Source organism: Hemicordylus capensis, chromosome 1, assembly GCF_027244095.1.
Source record: "Hemicordylus capensis ecotype Gifberg chromosome 1, rHemCap1.1.pri, whole genome shotgun sequence".
Classification (NCBI taxonomy): domain Eukaryota; kingdom Metazoa; phylum Chordata; class Lepidosauria; order Squamata; family Cordylidae; genus Hemicordylus; species Hemicordylus capensis.
The window spans coordinates 212,809,583-212,828,521 of NC_069657.1; the positions used below are offsets into that span (position 1 = coordinate 212,809,583).

General features: G+C 44.0%; 1 protein-coding gene across 4 annotated transcripts in view; it reads right to left on the bottom strand.

Moving 5' to 3' along the window:
• TMEFF2 (transmembrane protein with EGF like and two follistatin like domains 2) overlaps positions 1–18,939 on the bottom strand; it is a 274,058-nt gene that overhangs the window by 227,322 nt on the left and 27,797 nt on the right. For all 4 annotated transcript variants that reach the window (XM_053283721.1, XM_053283719.1, XM_053283718.1 and 1 more), the window contains exons 3-4: positions 12,254–12,383; positions 1,912–1,938 (exon numbers count right to left, since the gene is read on the bottom strand). In XM_053283721.1, coding sequence (XP_053139696.1) covers positions 1,912–1,938; positions 12,254–12,383 — 157 coding nt within the window. The remainder of the gene's footprint in view (positions 1–1,911; positions 1,939–12,253; positions 12,384–18,939) is intronic.

The following is an 18,939-nucleotide window of genomic DNA, read 5'->3' on the forward strand; positions in this document are numbered from 1 at the left end:
GCCTATAGCAAGTTTACCCACATAAAGAGAAGCAGGGGTCATCCCATGAAACTGAAGGACAGGAAATTTAGGACCAACAAAAGGAAGGGCACAAAAGGAAGTGCACAGATCTATGGAATTCTCTGCTACGGGATGGGGTGATGGCCACTAGCTTGGGTGGCTTTAAATGGGGCTTGGACAAATTCATGGAGGACAGGTCTATCAATGGCTACTAGTCTGGTGGCTATAGGCCACCTCCAGCCTCAGAGGCAAGATGCCTCTGAATACCAGTTGCAGGAGAGCAACGGCAAGAGAGAGGGCACGCCCTCATATCTTGCCGTCGGCTTCACAGAGGCGTCTGGTGGACTACTGTGTATGCTGGATTAGATAGGCGTTGGGCCTGATTCAGCAGGGCTGTTCTTATGTTCATCTGTTTGGCATCCCTCGAGGAGGGAAGATGGCTTTATGATTGACACACAGACTAGACAATCAGTTCTGTACACAGGCCCCTCAGCAACAAACCAGAACAACAGATTTCCCCTGAGTCTGATCAGAGGTGCACCTAGGTAATTTTGGAGCCTGAACCTAAAGGCCTTTGGAGGCCCCCTCTCCCCTGCAAATTAAGCATCATCATGTTTGGCCAGGCAACCACACCACTTGGGACAGACTAAAGAGGATTTGGGGGGGGGCCTCAGGGGCTGCAGAGGCCCTGGATTTGGGGGCCCCAAGGGGGGATCCAGAGGTAAGAGCGGCTCTGAGTCTGATCAAGGGAGAATATGATAAGCATGTCCCAAATGCAGTGAGTGCACTTCCACAGCAAATTCACTGCTAAAATTATGTACGCCCAGATGTACCCACAGTTCCTCACAGCATGTCCTACTAAAAAAGCTGTTGGGAGAGTAAACAATGGATTTGACACACTTATAAAAAGAGCTGTGGCAAAATAATTAGCAACCTGAGATGCGTAATGATGAAGAAACCATTCAATGAAAACTAACTGAGTATAAACACCTAGCACAAACAAATGCTTTTGCCTATCTTGAGCATGCCAATATATATCATCCCTTTGTCAGAAGATAGTATGAGCACCATCAAGCCAAAGCAGAGCACTTTTTTAAGTCCTAAGAATTTTAATAGGAGCCCCATTTAAGTCCCATGAATTTCAGTGAAGAGTGGGTCCTATGAACTCCGATCAAAACCAATGGAATGCACAGCCTAGGCATGTTTCCTCAGGGGAAAAAATACCTATAATGGGGCTGCTCTCATATAAGGATTGCAGTCACAAGGGCTAACCTTAGGATGGATTGTGTCTACTATCTACAGTACAAAAAGTCTAGACCTAAATGCAAGATGAACAATTCCTGCCACACATATTTCATCTTGCAATGACCTGAAATCAAAATGCCCAATAAAGACACTTTGAAAACACTAATCTTTCTTCTTAACTTCTCTGTGATTTTCCCCATCCGCAAACAAACCAAACCAAACCAAACAAACAAACAAACAAACAAAAAAACCCCAAACAAAAACTGGGTTGAACCCTCCAGCTGGGGTGAGGCAGGGAAGGGGGAAATACACCTGAAACTGCTATTGATCTGCTTAGGATACAACAACAAAAAGAAACAAGTTTGAAATAATAAAATACACAAGAGTGCTAGTAACAGTAGATGGAGATAGAGTCCCAGTTCAATAATGAATAATACAAAATCCTACCAAGACCAATGCAGCTTCCTGAATTCTTCTAGAAAAGCAGCTCTTTATCTTTCAGCTGTAGTTTCTTTAATATGCAGGATGTCATTTCACAAGGAAAACAAATCTAAACAATAGGCAATACAAGGTGGTACAACACCTAGCAATGTCTACAATATAGAAAATGACTTCAACAGATTCAGGCAGGCAGGGTAAAAAGACAATTATAAAAAATATTCCTACCTCCATCTCCAGATCCCGAGCCTGCATCTGTAAGGGAGAACAGCGGGGGGAAATCTTTAAGCATCAGGATAGTTTTAAATGCACTACCGCAAATTATGCTTTTGATGTCATTCCTCTGTAAATTATAGAAATCTCTTCTAAATGTTTCATGTGAACTCTCTTTTTGATGTTGAAATGTTCCCTTATAAGATGTATAAAGATGATAACTGTGTTACCATTCTTAATTCTCTGTTTACAGCACTGAGACAGGCAATGTTACTTTATTTTCCTACGAAGTTGCATTTTCTTTTGCAAGGTATTTGAGAACTTTTTTAAAAAAAATCAGCTTTGCAACACAAATGGGAATAAATCCACATTAAGAAATGATGTGGCCATGGGGTACAATCCACCAGCCCTCTCTTTTTCTTTCCTGAACAGCGGAAGGTATTAGGAAGTGGGATACATCTCAGCATTTGGGAATATACCCTTTCCCCACACATGCTGCAGCTGGCAAGAGGAAGTTCTCACAATGCTTTACAGAGCACGTGCATGCACATACACACACCTCCACACACCCAGAAGGCAGGTCAATGAAGCAGGAACAACAACTGATGGGACCCAGCCCAAGCTTCCCTCCCTCAAGACCCCCTTGTCCGGGGTGGCAAAAACAAAGGGAAAGAAAAGGGGGGAAAGAAAAAGAGAGTGAGCGTGTATCTGTTGTGGAAGGGTTGAAGTTCTAGCACTTATTTTTGCAAGGCCCAAAGTACAAGACAATCAAAAATTAATTGGAAGTGGTCCTGGAGAGGTCAGAGTGTGTAATACATGCATACCTCATTTCTTGCGGGGATTCCGTTCCTCGCCTACTACTGCGAGTAACAAAACCGTGAGTAACGAGGCACTATGCCTATAGGGAATGGGGGGTAAGTTTCCAGAGTGGACAAAAGAGGTTTAAAAATTATGGGGGGAAACAGCAAAAAAAAAAAAAAAAGCCATAAATCATTGACATTCTTCACTGTACCATGCTCCATGGGGTCTACATGTTCCCAGGAATGCCCCCTGAATCCACGAAATGCCCACCCCAAACCACCAAAAATTGTGGGGGAAATCCTTTTAAAAAAGAAGAAATTAGTCACAGAATGGCTCCTCACAAAATGGCAGCTGGAAGTGATCTCCACTGTCACTTCTGGCCCTCTAGGAACCACGGATACATGGGTTTTAACCCTTTCATATCCTCAGATAATGAAAATTGGTGTCAGATACCCACGAATACACGTAACCGCAGATATAGAGTCCATATATAATGAGGTTTGCCTTTACACCCACAGCAGCAGCTATTCTGTTACAACAGAAGGGGAAATGTGTGAGAAGGAAGAAGGAGATGGCGGTAATCATTGGAGGGGCTGTACCTCCCCACCAGAATCTGGGGCAGCTGTTCCTAGCATACGCATATGGGAGAGAGCGAGATGAAGGAGTCTGAGTCCCCAGGAAGATTCAGGAGGCACAAGCTGAACATGAAACTAATGGCACTGGGTGCAGCAAAGACAAATAGGCACGCTTTCTGCCACCCCCTCAGTCCGTTGCTCTAGGCACTGCCTGATCTGGCATTACCCAGAGGGCTGGCCCTGGGTAGGTCCCACTGAACCCAAGTGAGATTTAACTTTCAGTAAACATGCATAGCAGAATGCTGCAGATTTCCTCCAAGATTTATCTAGAAAGAGTCTAGTCATCTGTCTTCCTTCACATTACGAACCAATTTCAGTATGCATCATAAATAGGATTCCTCATGCCTGACCTTGAATGCACACAGAATAGGGAAAGCAAGACAGGGAAAATAAGGCCAACCTTAAGCATTTAGTAATCTCACGTGAAAGACAAAGTCATCTCCACCAAATTCTTCATCCTTCTAGGTATAATAGCTTTCTTTACCCAATTCACATTATACCAGGCTTCTTTACACCACCATTTTCCAGTCATCAGCAGATCACTCATTACTGGGGCATGGCATCACCTGTGGCTGACTGTAAACCCCAGACTGCAACAGCTGCAGGCCCCAGGAACGGGAGACCTCCATTCCTGGCTACTCCAAACCTGGGAACCCAGCTCCTCTACCCAGGTCTTTATCAAGGTAGAATGAACTGCCATTTTGTTCTACCTCAGTAGGTGAGCGTGTGTGCAACCACCCCCGGGTAGCTAGGATCCTGACCACCATTTTGGACAGTGAGCTGGGGGGAAGGAGCAACCTCACAAAGTGGAGCGATTGCACTACTGAGAGCAGCCTCTCTGCTGCTTGTGCAGTGCCCTGTGGATGCCGGAGGACTTCTCTCTCCTGATCCCCCCTAGTATGGGATCGTGGGACGTGCGGTATGGTGGAGTCCGAAGGAGCTGTCACATTTGTGGTGGTTGGGCGGGGTGTGTGTGAAGACAGGTAAGTACCTTCCTTCCTTCCTTCCAGCCCTCCCGAGCTCCAGCAGCCAAGGTCATGTGCATGACCCTTAATATGAAGGAAATTCCTGTTTACTCTTGCACATCCCATATTACAGTCTCTGGATTACACAGCTATCACAGTATAGCTAGATTAGTCAATGAAAGCATGTTGGCAAGATGCCCTGTAATTAAACTTGAAATGTACACTGAAAATGAATTAGAAAGGTACTGTTTAAATGGAAATTTAATCTCAGAAATGAGGGTTTGTTTGTTTTTAATCCATTTGATGAATCTGAAGAAAAAGAAGACAAACTAGAGAAGTCAGAGCCTCATTTCAGCACAGATTCAGTTCACAAACACCCATCAATGTCACAGGCAGTTAGGAAGTCAAATGGAGAGCTTACAAAATACAAATTTGGGATTCTGGCTGAATGCTGAGAGCCAGAATCCCAATTTATCTACAGTCCAATCTGGTTAATCTATCTCAGTTTGCAAACTTCTATCATCATTCCGATTTGTGTTTTAAGCCTTCATTTTAAATTAAACTGTGATACTCTTAAATTGCAACATGGTTTGCAATTAAAAGCATTCTATGTATGCCTAAGTAAAATATGAGCCAACAAACAATTTTTGCAATTGTGTTTGCTTTCCAGATGAATAAGGGTCATTTTTTACTACAAACTGCAAAGACAGTGAGAACTTTTCTACAACGCTATACTGTCTTGTACAAATGTAAATAGGATGGTATTCTCTCTCATTCATACTCCTCTGAGCATGAAGATCTAAGAAAAGCCTTCATAATAATTATGGTCGTCTCATAATTGTTAACTGCCCAGAGACAAAAGTTTGGGGCGGTGTACAAATTTGATAAATAATTAAATAATAACATTAACCTTCATTCATTCTCATTCTCATTCACACACACATACACTATACACTCTATACTCTCCTTGGGACCCCACACAATTCTAAGTCATTCTACAGGCCATGTAAATCCAACATCCTGAAGCAAGACATGTTATCCCTAAAATAATGACTAAGCTGCTGTTCGGTGAGTAGTCAGTCAGATACTTCAAGCATGAACACTTTAACAAACACCACACTTCTGGTTCCTTCTCTGCTGTGAAGTTTCCTTCTCTTACGTGAGAGACTAGACTATTATGGTTTGTTTGGAGCCCCGGGTTTAAATCAGTTTGCAAGTAACAAGTTGTGCCAATTGTGGTTTTGCGTTATACCTAAAGTCACAGCCCATTGATAAACCACAGTTAGGGCCATTGCTCTGCCTCAAGAGGTCTGCTGCACCATAGATATGGGAGTGACCATATGAGCAGCTGGAAACAAAAGCAGTTAAGCGGCTCTAACCCATAGGCTGAGTTCAGATGTACTGGGAAACTGGAGCTCACTTCACCTCTGGTTTCTGAAGCCACATGTCTGAACTCAGCAAACCAGAGTTAAGGGCAAAAAGGGGCTGCAGTATCTCTCACCATTCTGTACCTTCGCTGCCCCTAACTCTGGTTTTGCATTGCCAGCACAGCATTTGATTGCTGCCACCACAATTTGGGCCCGATGGGACCAGAGTTGAGGGAGGAAGCTCCTCCCTCACTCTGGCCTGATTGGCTGTGTAGACTGTCCTTCTGTCAAGAAGAAAGGCCGCACAGTCAGCTCCCCCACCTCTCTGCAGTCTTGAATACTGCAGAGAGGCCATTCTCCCCAATGTTCAAACGTGGACAGGAGAGCGGGAGGAGGGGCATGGAACCGCAGGTCTATTGGGCCCACGGTTCCGTGCTACATCTGAACCCGGTCATAATTTGCCTGTTTTACATCTTGAATCTCCAACTTCTGTTTAGGTTCTTAACTATGATTAAATAAACCATAGTTTTGTTTCATGTCTGAACCCAGCTGATATAAGACACAAGAACAGGCAACTGAAGATCCATAAACCAAATTGTTTAACAGGATTATATTAACCAAGGAAAAAATGGATTGTTTTTTTTCTTGCTTGCTTGCTCTGGGGGAAGGCTTTAAAAAACAAAAACAAAAAACTTTCAGGCACTTGCCAGAAAAGCAAAGGGCATGGCTTTTCCCTGCCATCCCAACCTTTCCCTTTTAAAAAAGCTATGCACCTTGTGGTGGGCTCTTCCCAACAAACTGTTGGGTCCATACCCCACAACATTTCATTGATGAAAATAGGGACATGCCTGGGAATGTGTAGAGGGCACAGTCAAGCAACCTAGAAGTGTGGTGTAGAATGTGTGGACCATGGCAAAGTAGGCTGTGAGACTGGGCATACAATTCTGATGACGAGCATGATGCAAATGGAAAGCACTTAATACATTCCAGATTACCAAAGCAGATGAGTCAAGCCTATACCCTCCAACATTTCACAAAAGAGACAGACTGGCAACAGACCAAGGATCACTGCCCTAGCCCCATCACGCATACATATGTCTGAAGACTGGATTCTACCTGATACACTCGGTGCACTGCATTATTCCTTAGTCCACCTGTTCACCTGCAGATGCACTAGAGACATGATGCATCCACTCACCCACTTGGAGATTTAATCTAGAGACTCTGAGGGAGGTCCCCAGAATGACAACTCTAGCAACTCACATGAAAAAAATGGAACAAGGCATCCTGAAGAGGGAAAAACAGGGACAAAGCAGGGACAGTAATTTATGACAGGTAGATTCTAGAACATAGGGATTTTTTTTATGGTAAACAGAGACAGCTGGAGTCTATGGAGTTCCATCCCAGATCTGTCCAAAACCACAGGGCTATGCTTCCTGGTTCCGCCCCAGGCTCACTCTGGGCCCTGCCCCCTGATCCAGAGAATCCCCCGCCCTACCCAGGAAGCAGAATTTTTCATTTCAAAAATGGGCAATCCTATCCACAATTGTTCTAACTGCACTGCCATTAGTAGCTCAAGTCTTATGGTGAGACTACAAGGCACCTTTTAGCTCGAGTCAGTCTCTTCATAACTAGCTTAAGAAGGAAAACTACCAAAACATATTATATGTGAACAGCACAGCCTTTCCGCAGTCTCCTCCTTCTACACAGAAAAGGTCAGTCTGCAGTTTCCAGACTCGGCTATGAAGCATTCTGGCAGCGGTAAGTGAGTGTAGACTCTGAGGTTGTTCTCATGACCAGGTCTTTCTGGGCTAGCGCAGCCCTACCCGGGTAGACCTGGTTGTGTAAAGAGCCGGGATTGGTCCCAGTCCCAGCACTCCTCAGCCGGGTAGCCTGGGTTTGAAACTAGGGATAAAAATGAGGGAGGAGGGTGTGTGCATGTCCTCCTCCCTCACCGCCCAGTTGTGTGGATGCTCAGGATGCCGGCAGCCCAAGTGGCCATAGAGCCAGGAGGAAGGAGGGCCCAGCAGTGGGGAAATCCGCTCATTGCACTGTACAATGCATGCAGTGCATTGTGGGATGCAGGAAGACCCAGCACCCCACAATTTCCCCCTCACCATCTCTGCATTTTTCCCTCACCCTCTCTACTCCCAGAGCACTCGCACACTGCTCATATGGGTGCGTGGCACTTCGGAGCTCCAGAGTGGCTCCAATCACGTGGGGGTGGGGGGGAAGCAGGCAAGCTCCTGCCTTCTTCACCAGCACTCCTCAGCCCTAGGTTAAATGGTTGTGTGAATGACCTGTCTGGTCTTTTGCATCTTCTTTCAGGGGATGGGGGAAGAGCAGCTCCCACACAGTTAGGCATGCTGGATATATCAAAGCCATCAACCCTCCAGTCCTTCTCCCATCCAAGGAGACCCCAGTAACTCTCCCAGCAGCCCGCCTTGCCTGAAGCTGGTGCTACTAAATGCCAGGTCCACAAATGCAAAGACAATAGCCATCCAGGAGGTTATCCTAGACGAGCACACTGACCTGGAATGCATTATGGAGACCTGGTTGGATGGGTGGGGGGAGATATAAATCTCTCCCAGCTGTACCCTCTAGGTTTCCAGCATCAGCCAAGCAGCATCAGCCTGGATGGGTTGAGCAGGGAGGTGGGGTTGCCCTGGTTCATTGGAAGACCATCCCCCTAACCAGATGCATTGTCTGCCATTCTAGCTAGTTTGCGTGCCTTCATGCAGTGATGGGATCATGAGACAAAGTTGGGATTCTGTTGGTATACCGCTGTAGTGATAATCAGGCATGAGGTAGGACTAGGCCTCAGTTAGCGGAACTGCTTGGAAGTTGGGCCTCTCCAAATAAGGAAGAAAGCCCAGCAGAATCAAATCCCTGTGGCCTAATCCAGAGTGAGGGACAGGGTTTACAAGACAACAACATCTTATAGAGAAGTAAGGGAGGGGTGTGTTAAGAGTTCAGTTCTTCCCTGGAGGCCTCGGAGTGAGGTCTGATCAGCAACTACTGATCAGAAAACTACTGATCAGCAAAAGGTGAAACTAACAGCCTTGGGCTGGGAATCAACTGGAAGTTCCTCACCTGGAAGTAAGTAGGAAGGATAGGAACCAGTTTAGCTAGACGCCTCAGGGAATTTATTTTTGTTCAAGTGCTTGGATCTGACTGCATGGTTCTTGTAGTCCCTGCAGAAGGGTTTTACTTGAATAGAAGCAGTGATGCCTGTATAGTTTTCCTTATCATCCAATAAATCCTTGTTGTTGCTATAGAGTATCACTCCTTATTGGGTCCTGCCCTAGTCACACTCTCTTGAAGGCCTAAGACTGCTCAAGCCTTTCTTGAAGGGAGGGATTTTCTACTTTACTCTCCAAAATATTCCTGTCTGAACTGTTTGAAGTGGTCTTGGATGTGTGTTGAGGACACCGAGGCTGTTAGTCTTGGAGGACTTTAATGTCCATGCTGAGGCCACCTTGTCTGGTGCAGCTTGGGACTTCATGTCCTCCATGACAATGATGGGCTTGTCTCAACTGATTTCTTTCCCCCCACATGTGGCATACTATACTCTCAACTTGGTCTTCAGGTGAACAGTGGTGCTCCATGGAGAGTCCAGGAGGCCTTAATACCATTGTCATAAACAGATCACTAATACAAACGTATATTACCCAAAACACCTCTGAAGGTTTGGTGGACCAGTTAGAATGGTCTGCCCTCAGAGGCTTATGAATCCTAATAGATTCCTGATGGCTCTGGGGGATTTTCCTGCTGAAAGAGTAGACGATCCTGTTGATGCCCTGTTCTCCTTCTGGTATGAGGAGATGGGTTGGGCAACTGACATGATCATGCCTAGGTGTCCTCTCCCAGCCGGAAAGTCCAAGTGACTCCCTGGTATACAGGTGAGTTGCAGACAATGAAGCAGGCTGGTAGATGGCATAAGCATTGTTGGCAGAAAACTCAGAATGAATGTGACCAAAGGTTAGAGCCCTTATTAGGGCCTATTCTATGGCTGTGATGGCAGCAAAAATGTCCTTCTTTCCCACCACCAATGCATCTGCTCAATATCATCCAGCAGGGCTTTTTGAGCGGTTCAGGGCATTCAATGTGAGGACCCAAAAGACCATCAAACAGAATCCTTGGCAGCCCACTGAGAGAAATTTGCATTACACTTTGCAGATAAAATAGCTTGTAACTGTTCTGACTTGGATGCTACTATTTTTGTGGCACCAGAACTAGATGTTGCCAATGCACCATCTGGTCTTGTTATATTGCATGCTTTTCAGACTGTGTTGCCTGAGGATGTGGACAGGCTGCTTGGAAGTTTGAATCCTACCATATATGTGCTCAACCCTTGCCCTTCATGGTTGGTGAAGGCTGGGTCCATGGGTGGCAGGGGTGGTGAGTGCCTCTCTGAGGCAGGGGGTGACGCCCCTTTGACTGAAGGAGGCAGTCATTAGGCCCCTCCTTAAAAAGCCCTCTTTGGACCCAGATAATTTGCATAACTTTCACCAGTTTCTAACCTCCCCTTTTTGGGCAAGGTGTTGGAGAGCGTGGTGGTGTCTCAGCTCCAGGCAGTCCTGATGAATCTTATTACTTGGATCCTTTCCAGTCTGGCTTCTATCCTGGATACGGGACAGAAACTGTCTTGGTAGCCCTGGTGGATAACCTACACCAGGAGATCGGCAGAGAGAGTATGACTCTGTTGATTCTCCTCAGCAGCTTTTGATACCATCAGCCATGGTATCCTTCTGGGTCATCTCTCTGGGTTAGGACTCAGTGGCATGGTTATATGGTGGATCCACTCCTATCTAGAGGGTGATACTCAGAAGGTGGTACTGGGGGACGCCTGCTCCACTTCTTAGCCTTTGGGTTCCAAGGAATTTATTTTGTCCACCATGCTGTTTAACATCTACATGAAACCTCTGGGAGAGGTCATCTGAAGATGTGGGCTGCGGTGATACCCAGTTCTACCTATCTTTTAAGTCAGCATACACCAGGGAGGCAGTGGATGGTCTGAACTGGGGTTTGGAGGCTGTTCTGGAATGGATGGGAGCAAACAAGCTGAAACTTAATCCAGATAAGACAGAGATGCTCTGGGTTGGTAAAACTGATCATCTGAGTAATGAGGTAAATCTGGTCTTGGATGGGGTCACACTCCCTCTAAAGACAAAATCCACAGCTTGGGGGTGTTTCTGGACCCAATGCTATCCTTGGAGGCATAGGTGGTGGTGGTGTGCAGGTGTGCTTTTTACCAGTTATGGCTGGTACACCAGCTGCAACCCTACTTGGAGAAGTCAGACATGACTTCAGTCACTCATGCTATGGTAACATCCAGATTGGACTACTGCAATGCGCTCTATGTGGGGCTGCCCTTGAAGACAATTTGGAAGCTTCATCTGGTCCAGAACACTGCTGCAAGGATTCTCATGGGAGCATCGCTTCATGAGTATCACACCCATCCTGAAGCAGCTGCATTGGTTACCAGTCAGCTTCCAAGCTAGATTCAAGGTGCTGGTCTTGACCTTTAAGGCTCTATACGACTTGGGGCTGGGGTACCTTTCAAACCTCTTTCACCCATATGATCCTTCTAGGGCCCTCTGCTCATCATCTCAGGCCCTGCTCTTGGCTCCGCCACTAACAGTTCCGAGTGGTGGGAACTAAAGACTAATTTTAAGTGTGTTTTTAGCCCGGTCTTTTAACTTGTTTAACTATTAAAATAGATAAAATGTAAAATAAAATATTATTAATGTTGTGAGCCAACCCAAGCAGTTGTATACTGGAAGGGTGAGGTACAAATATTTTAAGTCAGTCAGTCTATGGTGCCATTAAAGGCCACTAATTTTAATTATTACATTTTAAAATCTAATTTTATTTAATAATGGTATGTATTAAATATAATATTTTAATTTCTTTCTTTTTTTTAAACCATAGTCTTTTGTTTGGATGCCAAAACAGCAGAGAGGCAGTGTGGAATAGTGGTTAGAGTGCTGGATTAGGACTGCGGAGACCTGAGTTCAATTCCCCATTCAGCCATGAAACTCACTTGGTGACTCTGGGACAGTCACCTATCTCTCACCCTAACCTAACCCCCAGGGATGTTGTGAGGATAACGATAACTATTCACACTGCTCTAGACTCCTCGGAGAAAGAGCACTATAATTGGAATGAATGAATGAATAGAATGCCTTATATGAGCATTCCCCATAGAATAAATCATGCCTACTTCCTCTTCTCAGTGACCATATGACAGTGATGAGCAAGAACACACTGCAAACCCTCTCACTGGCCATGCCCTCCTAGGAAAGCAAATGGGATTCTGATGTTTCTAAATGCACACAAAGGGCAAAACAGAGTAGAATATATAAGAAGTGTGTCCTAAGAAACCACAGGAGTTCTTCTCCAGGTTCTGATAAATATGTCAAGGAAAAAATAAATGATAGTGGTTGTTACAGGGGCACCAAGATTTCAATTACTGATCTCGGATAACAGCAACACAAAGCAATGTTCATGATACACACAATAGCCTATTTGGTTTTATTTTTAACAGAGTTCTAGATATTAGCTACGTGGAATCTTCTGCACCTACCAGTGGCACATGATCCTTCTGACACGACAAGTATTTCACTTTGCTGCTTGCAGGCAGCCTGTCTCAAGTAGCATTCATTCTGATAGGTATCGCCGTTGGAGCCACACACAGGCACATAGTCGCTGTTACACTAATGAGTAGAGGGGAAAAGAAAGCAACAGTGCAATTAGCAAAAGAGTGATGATGCTGGTCCATCATCCTTATTATCATATTGAATGTAAATACTTCCTAAAGAATGATAGGATAGATCTGTACTCCACGGTCATTCTTCTAAACCCTACAGGAATTGAACCTGCTTCCTCATTACTTGTAGAGCACCATGTACACAAGTGGTGCTTAACAACAACAAAAAATTTAAAAAAAATCATTGCAATCAAACAGAAAAGCAGTACAGAAGATTCAAAGAGACAGTAAATAGTCTCAATAAAAGTGGTGCAGTCCAAAGTTAACGTTTAAAAACTTCAGAGGCCTACATGAATAATTCCTTGCTGCCTGTCCAGCCAGGTTCAAAATGTGTAGACCGGGCAATTACTAAAACCTGGGCTGGATCTGCTTCACATTCTGGCACATTAAAATTACCACAAAACCTATGAGGTGATGTTCCGTACTATAATTTTTTAAAGCAGTGATTCTCTTATATTTAGCAGAGCAAGAGCGACTGTTCCTACCCAAACCCAGCATAGCCTTTCATCTATGTTTAGTTTGTAAGCCCTTTTGGGATAGGGAACCATATCTATCTATCTATCTATCTATCTATCTATCTATCTATCTATCTATCCTGCTTTGAGAACCTTTGTTGAAATATGTTATATAAATAGTAGTAGTCGTAGTAATAGCAGTGATGTAGGACAAAAGATTTTCTACTGCTATATTTTTCTGTAGGGGGAAAACTCAATTTCTAAGATGCATTATTCCATAAATGCTTAGTAACATACTGAACACAATACCAGTCAAACTGGGTAATTCCCAACTTGCAAATAACATTTCCCCCCAGGAGATTATTTCTAGGAAAAATGCATGCATAGATAATAATTTTTGCACTTGCTAAAATTAGCATCATCACTGTGGAGAAACACTTAAGTTCCTGGGGAGGGGATTACAAATCTGAGTTACATACAGAAACAAAGGTATTGTTGTAGAGAAGAATAGTAAAGGACAGAAACTGTTACATTCCTGAGACAAACGTTTGGGTATTTAACCTTCAGCAAGCGTCTGAAAGCTACATTTAGCCTGTTCAGACTAGACTTTGCCTGACCCTATGTAATAAAGATGCGAATACATGTATCTACTTCCCAGCTGTTGATTTGATCAACACTGTTCCTTACTCAAGTGTGCATGTATGGGTGTATGTGCAGCTCATCTGAACTGTCTCTCTCTATATGTGGTCCAAATACTACTTTAAAATAGTATATAGACCAGGCCTGCTTAACTTAGGCCCCCCAGCTGTTTTTGGACTACAACTCCCATAATCCCCAGCCACAGTGGTCAATAGTCAGGGCTTATGGGAGTTGTAGGCCAACATCTGCAGGAGAGCCAAAGTTGAGCAGCCCTGATTTAGAGGAGCAGTTTGGATGAACCACTCTCCCATGTGACTAAGGAATGGTGCATTGTGTGTGGGGAGATGTCTTGTGTCTTTATCACCTGGAGTGGGCTGCTCAAGGAAAGGGTCATCCAAAATGGCCCACTGTAATGTCATGGCTTTCTCTTGGCAGGCTGATAAAGGCAAAATTGGAGTACTGTTCATTTAGATGGAGTTCTGGGAGGTTTACGTGATAGTCCTGTGAGACTTAAGCAATACTCTGTATTTACATGGGGCAGAGGCACCCAAAAGCAAATAAAATGGTCAGTAAGCTATGGTTTAGGCATGGGTCCTTAGTTATAGACCAGTAAGATTCAGGCCTGATATAAATGGGGTTTTGACTGGCTGAAGAGGTCAGAATATATTAGACCAGGCTTTGCCACAAGAGAGGCAAACACACAGGGAGTCAGAGAAGATCTTTTCCTAGAAGCTTGTCCAAGACCTGAGAGAGGAGCAGCTTTGGAAAGAGGAACTTTGCTGGAAACAGCTCTTGTACACATGGGAGTTACAAAGAGGGCAGTTGACCCCCGCCCCCCCCCCCAATTCAAGACTGGATTAATGTGGAGAAGCAGATGCGTGTATTTATATGTTTATATGTATATACTTTTGCCCTCACCCCAAAAAATTCCTGCAGGCACCCATGCTTAGAAAAAGCATGAAGTCCTGACAATCAGTAAAAAGGATCCTTGAAGAGGTTGTGCTCAAGAAGACGTGGTATCTGAAGGAGTACAGTCTCTTGTCACCTGAGTCTTCAGCAGTGTGGTCCTTACCAAAAGAAGACTCTGCATCAAGATGTACCCAAATTCTGTATGTTAACTGGGGAAAGAGTTTAGTGTAGGGGATCTGGTTATATATACAGTATATATATATTTAGAAGAGAAGTCACAAAACTGAAGATTATTGCCACGTCTTTTTGTTACAGTGTTTATTAAGCTAGATCTTAACCAAGATTATTTTCATTCCTGTTCCTATAAGTTAATGATTTATCATATGATTAAAAAAAATGAGACAGCATCCAGACTAGTTAGTCATGACTAAGTACCACTGAAATCAATGAGACAGTTTGAGTCACATTAATTTCAGTTTGACTTAGTTATGACTAACTTTTGTCCAGTCTTTTAAATAAATCTTATTATATTTTTGGCCCATTTTAGGAAATTGGTCTCTATGTCAATCACATGCTGAGAACAGAACAAAACTACTGAGGTGTTAGGAGAAAGGGAAAAGTTTGATCTTAAAGAAAAAGGGAATTGGCACCAGACTAAATAAATGGAACAACATATGCTAAGATTAGAGAATCAATACAACCTTCAGATGCACATTTAATTGCCAAAGTTCATAATTACTGCTTCAGAATATGAATTGGGCCAGCTTATAATGCTTAGTTATACTATAAATTGAAAGCCATTTCTCTCCAAAATATTTCTCTCCTCTCATTCAGAATGTTAAATACTTTTTTGTAAGATTCTGTGCTTGTATGTTTATTAGGCCAGACACCCAAAGCCTGCTGCTGCTTGTAGATGCATGCACATAAGTTCTTATTAAATTCCTCTCACTAAAACTCGCATTGGCTGCTGTGACACTATGTGAAGTTTCCTGTTCCCAGGTCTGATGGTTTGGGAGGAGGAAAGTAGAGGGCTAAAACAGCCCTAACCGCATTCCCCGAATAATAGTTCACTTAACACCAGGCCTTAACAATTTGTGACATGCTAAACTGAATGTAGTCCTGCTACCAACCATATACTATATGGTGGGTTTTCTGTCCCATGTACGTAGCAAAAGAATGCATATTGGGTTTCTGGTGTGCTGCCATACATAGCTGATGGGCTGCACTCAGCTTAGTGGATCATAAACTGTGCACAATACAGAAGAGCATGTAGAAAGATTGTAATGTCCAAGTTCGCAACTTGGAGATCTGCACTGTTCCTTGAAGTTCCCAGCTACAGTGGGAGATGAAAGGCCACAGCTTCTCCCACCCTGTTCTTTCATCATCTGACCCAATCCCACCAAGCAGGACGCCATACTGTATGTGCTGCACAAAAAAACAAAGGAGTGGTGGAAGAAGTGGTCAGAAGAAGGGGCTGCCTCATCTCCCTCACTTCCCACTGGGTCAAGGGATTTGAAGGTATGACGGAGATCTCTGGCTTGCAACTTGACAGTCTTTCTGAAAAAGAGCAATCCAGCTCAACTCACATTATAAGAAGGGATCATTTATACTGCAAATGACTGAACAATGTGATGTGCAAAAAAGACCTGTACTAAAAATGTTTTAGCCCAGCTGCTCTGGTATGCAGCGTTTGTATTTATTACAACAGATTTGACTCTCTTCTTTTAGCTTCGCACCAGACCAGACATATTAAGTCCATAGTTATTCATATCACAGCAGTCACATGGATGAGAACAACAGAGCACCTGCAGTCAATGATTAATCCAGACTATCAGCCCACCTGATATTCCCGCTAAGCATTGTAAGCCATCAGTTTTCTCTTCCTCCATCACAAGAAAAGGACAGCTTCCCCCCCACACCACCCCTTGTTCATTTTAATAAAAATAATTCCATTTTGTAATGAAAATTAGGCAACCTACAGGGTGCAGTTATCATAAGATAATCACACTCTGCGGCATTAGAGATACTTGGCTGTGCCCTGTACCTGATAATTATGCCAGGGATGTGATTATCTCATGATTATTGTACTCCTGATATGCCTCATTGTTTAATTAGAACAAATGTAATGATCAAGATTATTATTTACAAATGATCACCTCTGCTAAAAACCCAGTAAAAAATTAGAAATAAGTCACACTGCCAATTAGCTGTTCTACATTAAAATGTCTCATGATATGCTAATGCACATGACACACCAGATGAAACTGAGATTGGTGATGACATCCAACTTCAAACATGCCTCAGTAGGAATTATTACGATACGTTCTATATAGTTAGAAAGGTTCTCTTGATTGGAGGTTTCCACACAGGGATAAGGCCTTGAAGTTCATTACAGGAGGACCTCATTATCTGAGGGGGTTCAGTTCCCGCAGATTACTGAGGGTAACAAAACTGTGGATAGTGAATCATTAGAGTTGGTGGGAGAGTGGGGGGTTAGGTTCCCAGACTTCAGAAATATTGCAAAAAACTTTTTTAAAAACCCACAAAAATGGACCAAATAAAATACCCTAGTGTGCTCCACGGGACTCCAGTCCAATGATGTCCCCCCCCCCCCATCTCAAAGTCCCTGAAATTCAGTAAAAAGGCATGGTATTGATTTTTTTTAAAGCCGCAAAATGTCTCTTCTCCACAATATGGTGTTCAGAAATGACCTCCAAGGACATCCCCCAGCCCGTGTATACCCAGATTTAAACCCTTGTTTTCTGGTTTTTCATCCACGTATGCTGAGACTGGGTGTCCATTACCCAACCACAGATACGTGAAACCATGGATGGTGAGTCTGCAGATAGTGAGGTATGCCTGTATCTCTTGGGCCAAGTGACATTTCGGTTGGGCCAAGAGATGAGACATCTTCCATATGCCTGGAATACTATTCATGCTCATAGGCATGCTTTATGACTTTCACAACCATCCCTCCACTAAGATCTTCTTCAAAATGGATCCAGGTCCTGTGAAATTTCTTTCTGCTAACCCAGTTGTTTTCAGGGAATTCTTTCCATATTGATTGGGCTGCTGGAGAACTCTTTAACAACTACCAGAGAAACCTGTTTTGCAACAGATCCTGGGGCATGTTCTAAAGTGTATGCACAATTTATGCAGGGAACCAAGAACACTTGTTAGGCTTCACCACTGCCGTATGTGAACTGACAGTACAGCAACACATCGAGGCGAGTCTCACGATGCTACTGTATCATGCATTTCCTCTAACTTGCATTGAGCTTTAACCATTTCAGATATTTTTAAAGCTAGATGGTGAAGTGTGCTTGGAGCAATATGACTGACATTCTGTGCATCTGTTTCTAAATCAATGATCACTAAATCCAGTAATTCAGGCAATCCACATCGCCTTTCCTTTACAAAAGGCATCACCCTCAGTATTCACAGATGAGGCTTTCTAGGCCACCTTTTACATGGGTTCATCTTTCCATCAGTTTAGCAGTTTGAAAAACTGCTACTAAGCAAAAAGGAAGTTCAGAGACTTGGGGTACTGGCTTTGGTAGACCTATTCATTGGCCTTAACATTTGGCTTGTGGATTATCTAAGAGGTGAGTAATGGTTCCACCAGTCTAGTCAAGCTCAATATATTTTGAGGTGCAAACTAGGAAACATTGGCTGACATTCAGCCCTGAAAAAGAAATCAATGCATTATTATTATAATTCCTCCCTTATAAAAATATAGCCTCCCAAATGGAATAACTGAGTTTATTCCTCAGTTTATTCCAGATTGATCTCAACCCAGTGTGGAATTGGCTCAGTAAGTATTTAGAGAAACATGCTTAGTAAACATTAGTTTTTCCGTGAACATTTGGAGAAAACCTGTCTGTTTTCTGGCTTGTAATGGATGCTGATGGTGTCATGCACAAGTGCCTTATATCACTCCCTGGAAGTAGCTCCCAGCACCAGTCATGCAAGATAGTTCCTTGAAAATACAGCCTCCCTCTTCTTCAAACAAACACACCTGAGAACAAGAGAAACACAACTGAGAACAAGGGAAGGAAGTATTCACACACGCAGGCAAAACCGGGCTAAGGAAGAAGCCCAGCCCGGTTTTGTCTGCGCATGTGTACCTCCATCCGATCCCGATCCCGGGTCCTGATCCTGGTGGCACCGAACCCAGCAGCAAACCTGCCTCTGGAGGTACCCTCTTAAATGAAGTTAGGAGAGCAAGGATTCTCCTAACCCCATTTTCCTAATTGTCTGTCAGTTCTGGCGCAAGCAGCCAGGGCTAGCAGAATGCAGGGATCCTGGTCGGCTTCAAGGAAGGGGATCCTTATAATGCACCGTGCACTTACACAGTGTATTATGGGAGTTCCAGGCGGCAGGGCGATGCATCCCGGCAGCCCAACCCCCCACGCTGCTGGCAGTAGCCGGCAATCATCTGGGCGAGCGACCTGCCCACACAAGGAGCCCTCGGTCATCTGCAGGGAGGTAAGCTTTTAA